This window comes from Pseudochaenichthys georgianus, chromosome 4 (assembly GCF_902827115.2).
Source record: "Pseudochaenichthys georgianus chromosome 4, fPseGeo1.2, whole genome shotgun sequence".
NCBI classification, from domain to species: Eukaryota; Metazoa; Chordata; class Actinopteri; order Perciformes; family Channichthyidae; genus Pseudochaenichthys; species Pseudochaenichthys georgianus.
Genome location: NC_047506.1, coordinates 2,826,212 through 2,837,456, shown reverse-complemented (window position 1 = coordinate 2,837,456; position 11,245 = coordinate 2,826,212). Strand labels below are relative to the sequence as shown.

The following is an 11,245-nucleotide window of genomic DNA, read 5'->3' as shown; positions in this document are numbered from 1 at the left end:
CATGACAATATCTGTTTGTGATTGTCGATGAAAGTATGCATTCATCCGATGGGAGGTGTGCTGATAGGAAAGGAAATGTCCTCGCTCCCAGGGTCTAAAAGTCACCAAATAAAGTTATTGCGTATATTTCCCGCAAAGGAAACACCCTTCATATTGGAAGAAGAATGTGAAAAATAACATTGTAACAAGCATAAGAGTTCACTTGTCTCCTTGAGATGAGGACAAATAGTCCAAAGAAAGTCCTTTAATCCTCAGGTTTCACAGTTCAAAGTCCTTTATGTTTTGCTTCGTGGGTATCAGATAAGTCACTGCCATATTATCCAGTATTTGACTCAATGTCCTTCACCCTTTAACCCGAAAAAAACAACCTTAATGTCTCCCTTCCTAACTTGTTAGTCACATGGGGTGCCAGGTCTTGTCCATGGACTGCAGATGCTCCTTGGCTTTCATCCTCAGAACGGCGATGCTGGAGCTGCGCTGGTCCACGTCCTCCAGAGGGTATTTATCCTGGTACTGCGCTGTGCACTGGTAAGGGGGAGGCGCCATGTTCTGCATCCCCTGACCCATGGACGGGTGAGGATGGGAGTGAGGGTGAGGAGCGGAGTTGAGGAAGCTGTGGGTCGGGTAGTTAGGCTGAAGGCCCTGAGCTGGACCCATGAAGCCCGGCATGCTGTGCACCGGCGTGGCGCTGGTCAGGGGGGAGGAGAGCCAGGGGTCCAGGGGCAGGGAGCTGCTCATGGGGCCCATGCCGCTGTGGAGCTGGGGCTGGCGGTTGAAGGAGAGCATGGGAGAGTCGTGCAGCTTCATGGTGCTGGCGTCCATTTTCTCCTGACGACGCCATTTTGCTCTGCGGTTCTGGAACCACACCTGGAGGACAAAGAACAAACTCATTAACCTTAATATAAGGAATGGAGTAAGGCAATTCGAAGTGCTTTACAAAAATGAAAGACATTAAGAGCATTACGAAGCATATTATAAAATGGCATTAGTAGTAGGGTAACTTAATAAATGTTTTACATATTTGTAAGTTACTTGATTATTTCCATTTAAAGAGGCTCTTTAGGGGTTTCCCTCTCCTCTAGTGTCTAAGGATGGTAATAGTTTGCAAAAGGCTAAAATCCCTGTGTTTCCTCCAGAGGGAATTTCGTACAAGTACCTTAAATGTGTACTTAAGGACAGCATGAGATTACTGAAAGCTCAAGGTAGTGTTTGCACCCTGTTTAAAGACTTGACCTCCTTGTCCCCACATGACGTGGAAACACACACACACACACACACACACACACACACACACACACACACACACACACACACACACACACACACACACACACACACACACACACACACACACACACACACACACACACACACACACACACACACACACACACACACACACACAAAAACACTTGCGTAACAATTAAGATCAATCTCCTCGCCTAAATAGCTGCGAGCCAAAGGTGAAAGCTTTTGTGCGTCCTTAGAGAACCTCAGCATTTGGAAACACACCAACTCTTAATGTTACCTGCAGGTACTAAGTACATTCATTCAATTACTGAGGTACAGTACTTATACCTACTTGAGTATATCTATTGTATGATTTTTTTACTTCAACTCCACTACCTCTTAATCAGTTTACTTCAGACCGTTATAAACTTCAAATAACATTTAACTTATAAAGTACAAGTGTCAGTATATTTGAAATGATTAGGTTAGCTACATTAGCTAGCCAGTTTACAACAGATCTGCAGTAATATCAGACATGTGATCACATTGTTAAAATAAGCCCATAAAAAATGTTAGGTAAGTTTCCAACAACAGAGACAGTTGTCCAACTTTATAATCCTGAACGTCACCAAGTGCTCTGGTCCCAGCTGTGTGCGTCACTTTATAGTGTCCCCTGGTTTCCGTGGAGCTTTTTGCCGCGTTTTGTATTTGCAGCATTTGTGCAGCGCTTATAGTAAACGCATGTTTCCTCAAGTTGGGGACGATGTTTCTTCATGGCATGTGTTTTGGCACTTCTGTATTTTTATATTTAATTAGTTTCTGAAGCTGCAGTGTGTTTCTCCTAATGGAAGTGTTTTTGGGCCGTTGTGGAGCACCTGTCGGCCACCTGAGCAAATTCATTCTTTCACACACAGTGACGTCACGAGCTACCCACAATGCAACGCGCGCCATATATATATATATAAATACGCCATTTTCCTGGAGGTGCAAATATCCTGGAGGTGCTAATATAAACAGCTAGCTAACGTAGCCAGGCAGAGCGCACTAGGTTTTTTTTCTGAATTAACGACCGAAGAAATCGCTGCATGTCTTCGGATTACATCTCTGGACTTGAGGGGTGTGCTTAGGTCGTTACCAGCGTAAACTAGAGCTGTGTGGGTTGTCGGATTGCCCTTACAGACAGATGCAGATGTATGGAAAAACGACAGTGGCCTTCGTCGATTTTGGCTGCATCTACGTCTAATTTCTGGAAACACCAGGTGAATACTTGTCACAATAATATTATCATGCCATTGCATATATGTGGTATTTTAGAGTTGACTAGATATTGATTAAGGCAATAGACTATGATATTCAGTACAGGAAGCTTAGCAACACCTAGACGGTGTACGGCTGCTTGCACCTCGCGTGAAATGGCGGATACCGGAAGTACGGTGTCGCACTCGGCCCAATACCCGTAAACTGGCAATAAACTTGATTCTGATTATCAAAGATCAATATTTCCCTCTGAATTGAGGTGGAGTGAAGTGGCATAAATTGATTTGTACTGAAATGAATGTACTCATCTACTCTCCACTACTGGATGCATGTGATGTGGTTCCTCTTACCTGCACTCGGACCTCGGGGAGGTTGACCTTCATGGCCAGCTCTTCGCGGCTGTAGACGTCGGGGTAATGGGATTTCTCGAAGGCTCGCTCCAGCTCGTGCAGCTGGTAGGTGGTGAAGGTGGTTCGGTTCCTCCGGTGCTTCTTCTTCGGCTGTTCGTCCATGCAGGGGTCTGGAGAATTTCCCTCGTCACTCTCCACACTCTTCCTCAGCTCACTTAGCTCTTCATCACACTTGTTGGCGAATAAGCCGGTATCTAAGCAGAGAAGAAATTAAATTTGTTAAAAGGGTGGAAATGTGAAATGAATGGGGTTTGGGAGGTTACTTTGCAAATGTTATCTGTTACAACAACTACGTATTGACATGCGGAAAAAAAGGATTCTTGAGTATCACAATATCAAAGTTATCGGATTGCTTTCTGCTACTTTTGGATTACTTCAATATCAAATGCAATGCAGATAAATCCAATAGATATCAACAAGATGTTTTTTACTGAAGTGTATCATATAAGACAACAGAACAATAGGCGCTTTCACACCGGAGTACTTTTAGTTCCGATAGTTCCTGGGATTTTGCGTTCACACCAAAAAGAGAACTTAGTTCATGAGAACTTTTACCCCCTTTTTAGTGCCTGCTAGAGAGCAGGAAAAAAAAGTTCCAATTTCTGATTGGCTGGGCGAATTGCAAACCACGCCCTGTAAAACTCGGAAAAGTTTTGACTTTGGGTGGCAGTATACGCCGTGAAGTTGTTTGCGGCCTGCCTCAGGGAACTTATTCCGGTGTGAACGCGATCGGCTCTTAGTTCCATGGGGTACTAGGTCCTGGGAACTAAGTACGGCAAAGTGTGAAAGCGGCTATTGTGAACTTAGAAAAGAAGAAACCAAGATATTTAGGATCAGAAATGTTTCAGATTGTTTTTATAGGAAAACCTGCCTTTCATTCAGCATACCCAGTAGCAGATACACTGACAATGAAACAAGTTCAAACAAGCTGAAATAAAATCTGAGCTGACAGAAAATGCTCCGTTTTAGTTGAATACACATAGTTAAGCTCACACACACTACTTTATGAACATATGGGTTCACATACTGACTTAAAAACACAACAAATAATCCAAAGAAAGTGAAAACCATAAAGCAGATTCAGGCAGGAGGCGTATCGATTATCCTACAGAACAGCACCGTTTACAGAGAAGAGATAACATCTAACACTAATCAGATTTTCTTTATGTGACTGTAAGTAAATACAGATCACTTTCTTTGCATCCTGACTACATAATGTAATCCATTATTCCCCAACCCTTGTAATAAAGAATGTAGTGCCTGTTTTTTCCAGTAGAGCAGACATTAGTTTGACATATGCAACAATGGGCTACTGTAGGTCAGTGGAGCAGGCAATCCCATGAACTTCAAGGAAGCACGAAAACATTCCTAATCAGATTTAGAAAAAGTTGTTTTCCAGCGTTGATCTTCCACAAAGATAAACCACAATGTTCCCTTTCTTTTTATGTAAACCACATCCATCACATACGATATAAGAGTTTGTAATGTTAGACAGTGGAGTAGACTTCAAATTAAGTTACACTGAAGAAAAATATAAACGCAACACTTTTGTTTTTGCTCCCATTTTTCATGAGATGAACTCAAAGATCTAAAACATTTTCTATTTACATAAAATAACCATTTCTCTCTGTGATAGTGAGCACTTCTCCTTTGCCGAGATAATCCATCCCACCTCACGGGTGTGGCATATCAAGATGCTGATTAGACAGCATGATTATTGCACAGGTGTGCCTTAGGCTGGCCACACTAAAAGGCCACTCTGAAACGTGCAGTTTTGCTTTATTGGGGGGGTCTGGGGGGGTCCGAAAACCAGGCAGTATCTGGTGTGAGGGGTAGGGGTAGGGTTAGGGTAATGTTGTGAATGGAGTGGCCTGTGTTCGTCGTCCATAACATACGCCTGCCCATACCATAACCCCACCACCACCATGGGCCACTCGATTCACAACATTACCCTAACCCTAACCCTAAAGTGTTGCGTTTATATTTTTGTTCAGTGTAATTCCCAACACTGGATTAGGATAAAAGCAGCAGCTCTAACAACATCTGATTTTGTTTACTGTTAAAAGGATTTACCTGCAACTGTCTCAGTTCATAACGCTTTAAAACAGGATTTGGTTAATCAAAATGGCTGAATAACGCCAGCTAGGAAGTAAGTAGGACTCTCTTGTGGGACGTTGTAAACGGGAAGTTACGCCATTTTCAATTTACTGTGCCATTTTTTACAGGCCTGCCGTTCATGGATTTCCTCCATAATAACTAATCAGGTACACTTGAAATTTGGCGAGCACAATGCCAAGACCTTTGTGATGTGAAGTGTCTAAAATCTCGAGTATTGATGGAACCACTTGGACTCAGCACTGTTTCAGAAAAACGCCATTCAGCTTAAAACAGGAAGTTGTAGATTCAGCGCACACTGTACAATTTGCATATGCGTAATAAGACTTAAAGATGAATAAATTAATTCCTCTCCTCCCATTCATTCATTATCCTCCATAATATGTCTGTATGTCACTTTCAACAGAAGAAAAATACACGAGACAGAGAAGAATTGAGTCTTTAACTCCATATCAAGAGATGACTGTATTAGTCTAACCAGGAAGTAATTTGATTAAACAAAGTACAAAGATGATTATCCTCCAATCAGATCAGTCTCAGACCTTATCTCAACCTTCGTCAGGTAACAAACATCGTTCAGGTAGTGTTGCATACGTTGTCAATAACAGAAAGATAGAAGTATGAGTATTAACTCTGCCATCTTTTGTGTAAAAAGTGGGTTCAAATTAGAAGGAAATAGGATTTGGGGGCGATCTGTTGCCTACGGTCACCAGTTCAATCCCAGACCTTACATTCAACATTAGTTGCATCAAGTTGCTGTGTCGTGTATTGCAAGTCAAACAAAAAATAAAATATCCAAAGTTCAGATTTTCTTTACTTTCACTTGGTAGTGTGGATAAAGGAGACATACATTGTAATCAAGGGGACCCGGTTAGTCAACACGTCTGTGGGAAACACTTCATCAGGGCTAATGATGCTAATGAGGCTAACGTCGTGTCAGAAGTCAAAGTAGTGTAGACGCTGCATTAGAATATAAAACCTTTACAAGACAAGGAAATCCCAGTTTAAGTTTAGCCTAATACAGCCAAAGAAACTAATTAGATTTATTCTAGTACAAGATCTGATTACTTCTTCCACCTCTGAATACAGCATATACATAATGTTCATTTAATAACTAGTCTCTCAATTTGGCTATGAGTTCAGCTAAGTAGCTAGCTTTGAGAGCATTCTCTACGTGGTTTTGCTCATTCAAATGACCTTTTTCTCAGTTTGGTTAACGCAGGGGAACAAAATAGTCTGTATTCTTGTTTTGAAGTGACAGGTCTTACATTTGGAGATGATATTTAAGCTAGCTTTGGACCATGAAACTGTTGGACACCATATCGGGCTACAGCAGCAACAGCTAAATGACATGTAATGTACTCTACTGTAGAATCATTAGCATCACTGTAAGATACATGTTGAGAAGTTTCCAGAACATGTCAATGCTTTAGTAAAACAACTCACGGCATAACAATCTGTTGAAATGTGTTGATGCCATAGAGAAAGAGGAGGGAGGAGGGGGGAGAGGGGGCGGCCATTGTGGTTTCTTCAACTGGCAAACGGGATATTTGGGGGTTCATTTATCCACCTCTCATTAAGCAGCCATGACAAAGGCCAGGCTCGGACAAAGGCGGAGGTCAGGTCTGGTTCAGTGACCAGCTCTTGGTCTGTCAGCCCATCAGACTGAAGGCTGCCCACTGTTTATCAGAGGCGGGGGGGGGGGAGAAGTGGCTCATTCGGGGGGAACTGGGCTGACTTCACAGGATAGTTACATACAAAAGGGTGATGTCATTTCTGTTGATGTACGTTAATCAAACAAATCGAGCGAGGGCGTGGATACGGAGACTGAGTTTGAAGCCGGAGCTGCAATGATGGGTCAGTTGACAATTATAAAAAAACCGCATGCAAAACAGTCATACAATTCAGTTTTTTACCCATACGAATATGGAGATGTTCTGCTTTTATCTGTTGTTCTTCACATGAACCTGGAAATGTTTTGGGTTTTCAACAGACAAAACTAAAAAGCTCAAGACATTACTGTGGACTTTTGGAAACTGGGATAAAAATGTCATGGACCGAACTCAGAAAGTAACTTGTGTACTAATCATTCATTCTTCAAATCAATTGCTAGTTGCAACATAAACTTGATTTGAAAAGTGTCACATTTGAGGTTTTGAAGCCATAAATTGGGGTTTATCGCATCGCCATCTTGTTTTAAATTAACCAGATGTGACACGAGAAGCTAAGTACAACAGAATGCTAAAAAATAAATTTATTTTAGGTAAACATGGTCAAATTGACTTTGATGAACTGTAAATGGTTAATTGACTGTACTTATATAGTGCTTTAGCAGCTCTATCCGACCCCTCAAAGCACTTACGAGTCATTCTCCCGTTCACACTTCATTCATACAGAGCAGCGCCACTTACAGTCATGGTTGTCCTTCTGTTTATGCCCCTTGCTCTAGGGAAGCTAACATTCACACACTGTTGGCCATTAGGAGCAACTCAGGGTTCAGTTGCTGGCCCAAGGATACATCGACATGTTGACTTTGGCTGGGATCAAACCCACAACCTTCTGGTTGACAGACGACCGCACTTCCTCGCAGCTACAGTCGCCCATCAGGGTTAAATTTGGAAGGCGAAAACACAGAGAGCACCAATACTGAACAACATCCGTCTTTAACAAGCCATACCCTGCTTTATGGTCTATTTACTCTTAATTGGACATTAGTTTACTAAATGAACACCATCCTTTAAGACCCCATTTACACGGGAGCGCATACGCAAACGGACCGAATTCGTCTTAATCAAAAAAGTCTTCCGTTCACACGCATTCGGCTCATTTAACGTGTCCGTTCACACGAGACCACTGGAAACGCTGTAGTACAAATGCCGGGCCTGTAAGTGGCGCTGTACTTCCGCACGAGACCGCTCGTAAGCGCTGCAGACACTGTAGTACATATGCCGGGCCTGTAAGTGGCGCTGTACTTCTGCCACAAAATACACCGAAAGCAGCGAAGAAGACTCCCGAGCATGGTTGCCATGGTTGCCCTTCTGTTTATGCCCCGCAGTAGATTTAGCAACATGTAGTTCATGTAGTTCTCCATGTCCACTTGTTGCTGATGGTTGTGGTAGAGGAGCTGTAGGTTTTGCACTAACATCTGTAGCATGCGGTCAGCAGCAGTAGCACTAGCAGTAGCTACTGGCCATGCTACAGCAGTGAGCAGCAGAGGCGGGGCTTCATCGTTATCAGGAAAAGATCGTATAGGGCGTTCACACGGAGCCGTTTTCCCCCCAGAGCGTTCCGTTTGCAGATCTATCCACCTTGGGACCCGTTATCGTTTGCGGGGTCCGTTTCCGCGGTTCCGTTACCGCCTCGTGTGAACGAACGGGCTATACGCGAGAGAAAAGTAGCGGATACAACCCGTTTTCGTTCTCGTGTCAACACTGCCTAATTCAATAGTCTCGAAACTAGCATTTGATGTTTACAAAAGTTAATGAGCTAATAAATCAAGCGAAAAGTAGGCTCACTTCCCCACAGACTTCTATATAATCTGACTTTGGTTGCCCTGGGAGGATGCAGCTTGAGCCTTTATTAAATCACTTGATTTTTCACGACAGTTTGTTTGGTTTCTGCCACAAAACCACCTGCCAGATCCTGCATGTGAAATCAGCTCGAGATTAAACGTGACGAATGTGATTCTGAGACCAAACGATAACCAAAACACCCGAATGAACTACTGTACGATCTAATCTGCACGCAAGAGAAGATTAGGGGAATTCCTCGAGGGGATGGGATTGTGCTCCGGGACATAAACCCCCCCCCCCCCCACACCATCTTGTCCTGTGATTTATCTCCAAATCTCTTACAGTACTGCAACAGGCTGCATGGAAACAGTGCACAGTGAAACTGCACGAGAGGAGTGATGCAAACTCCGCAGAAAAGCTACACCAATTACTTTTGGTTGTATAATAATATGATATCATAAATTTAAGCTTCAGTCTAAATCTTTTCCATCAATACTTTTGAGTTTTTTCCCTTTCCGTTAATGCGTAATTGTTTTTAGGGAAATGTCTCATAAGCTTAGAACTGCATATGCAGAACGGCCTATATCTGTATCTTACATCTACTTTAGTCAAAATACTTGAATCAACGTACTTAGTTCAGGTGGAGTTTCAACATTTGTACTTCAATGTTGATAACATTTTAAATCACGATTAATTAGTTGAGTTATATGTTTAATTATTACATCATGTCCACAGCATTTTGTCAACACTGCATAACTTTTAAAAACACCTTTTGATGACAACATTTTTTATATATTTTGGCGTGTTGATTAAATGATGGTGGATTACTACTAGCATAGTACACTTCAGTAAAAAATCATTATATTGATGTTTACTTCTATTTATTTGCATTGCATTTGACATTAAGGTAATCCTAAAGTAATGGAGAGTAATCAGGTTTCCTTAGTTTTATATTGTTGTACTCAGATAACATTACATTTCTTTACAGGTACTACATTGTACACAGACATGGGCGTCTCTTTGTCAAAAAGTGGTGGGGACACTCTTTTTCAGATAAAATAAAACTACTGCATTGACCACTAGTGCAGTAACTATACTACGCTGCTGCAAAGCAATTCTCTATACAATTATAACTCATATTAAACGTGTCTCAGGTCCAAACTGCCCCGCTCCAACACACCCAGAAAGTATGAACAGTCCTCCAACTCTACATGTACAATGCTTTGTGAACGATATGTTCAGAACATTTCATTTTCACAAATGTTCCTAATGCAAAATGGGGGGGACAACATGTGCCATTTCCAAAAGTGGTCCTGAGACATGTCCTTGGCGTCCCTAGTATAATTGACGCCTATGGAAGCAGATTACATTTTTAAAGTAACCCTCCTTGTTAGTAATCACGGTGAGGCTGCAGCGGTTTGAAAGTAAAAACCATCTTGTTGATATTTCTTTTCTTTTGTGTGTATTTGCATTAATAATCCAAAAGTAACAGAAAGTAATCAGGTTACTTTTGTGATACTCAGATTACATTAAAACCTTTTTGGAGAATACATTTGTAACCCTCCTGTTGTCACAGTGAGGCTGCACTCACCATGGTACTCCTCCGTGCCTCCGTTCCTCAGCGAGGAGAGATGCCCGCTGAAGGAGGAGTTTTCCTGGGGCCCCTGGGGCTCCCCCAGACACTCGATGTCCACTTTGTGGGTCCGCGGGGTCCCTGAAGGGCTGAGCAGGGGGTCCTGGTCCTTACTGAACCCCAGGATGACGTCGATGCTGTGGACGCGGCCCCCCACAGAGAGCCCCCCACCTTTCCCCAGATCGTGGAAGTTGCTGGGGGAGAGGCAGCTGTCGTCCACCATCATGGTGTCCAGAGAGAGATGCATCGAGCGTCCGGCCCTAAAGGAACGGGAGGGGGGTCAGGGTTTATCACTTTTGTTTAAATGTGTTATTTTGAGTTTTGTTCGTTGCCATCTTGTTTATACAGCACTTTGTGCATTCTTCTTGTAGGTGAGATCCTTTAGGGGGAGACGGGAGGCTAACAGTACATGCAACCAGTGCAGAAATACTCTTTGGAAAATAAGACTCATGCAAACTCCCAAGTAAAAGTAGTGCTGTACATTAAAAAAATAAAATTATAATTATTATGTGAATATATAACGTGTAAACATCCCTTTGATATAGCTTGGTAAATGTTTGGCTCATTTGAATGAATTTATATTTATGTAATGCTCTTATGCTTTCTCTTTGGAGAAATGTTGAAAATAAGGAAACAACATGTTTGCAATATTTAGAAAAAGGCTTTATTTTAAAACTATGAGAATACTAATTATTGTTTCCAAACTGCTGGAGAATTGTGTAAATTGAGGGTCAGAGATCACCTGCTCCCTCTGCATGACTCTGTCCATCACATTAACCTGATTATCCCGCGGGGGGGCACCGTCTGCACTGAAGAGTGTGCTGATGGACGCTAATGACACCCGTTACCTCCTAATCCACACTTTTTACTTTTTTTTTAACGAATGGTCTGCACTGCTGAGGTCAATTAGGAACGAATGTTTCATTTAAATTCACTTTTTTACACATTTCATAGGACAATAATACATTTTCTCTGATAAAAACTAACATCAAAGTCTCTATATTGGAATAAAAGAAACTTTATCATGTTATTTAACTTTACTCACATATTATTTCCTATTCATTTGACATTATATCCCTGTTTTAGTT

General features: G+C 42.1%; 1 protein-coding gene across 1 annotated transcript; it reads right to left on the bottom strand.

Moving 5' to 3' along the window:
- Positions 1–396: 396 nt before the first annotated feature.
- On the bottom strand, positions 397–10,404 carry rx1 (retinal homeobox gene 1). Its single transcript, XM_034082018.1, has 3 exons — positions 10,116–10,404; positions 2,838–3,091; positions 397–867 (listed from the first exon to the last, which is right to left on the bottom strand). The coding sequence occupies exons 1-3, from the start codon at positions 10,402–10,404 to the stop codon at positions 397–399; spliced, it is 1,014 nt and encodes a 337-aa protein (XP_033937909.1).
- Between the last annotated feature and the right edge of the window lie 841 nt (positions 10,405–11,245).

What these genes read in the sequence shown, in the direction of transcription:
- rx1 (XM_034082018.1), bottom strand. Translation starts at nt 10,404, where the DNA reads ATGCATCTCTCTCTGGACACCATGATGGTGGACGACAGCTGCCTCTCC. An exon ending in AGGCACGGAGGAGTACCATG is followed by an intron (nt 3,092 to 10,115) that starts GTGAGTGCAGCC and finishes TTCTCTGCTTAG; the next exon opens with ATACCGGCTTATTCGCCAAC. An exon ending in TCCCCGAGGTCCGAGTGCAG is followed by an intron (nt 868 to 2,837) that starts GTAAGAGGAACC and finishes TTTGTCCTCCAG; the next exon opens with GTGTGGTTCCAGAACCGCAG.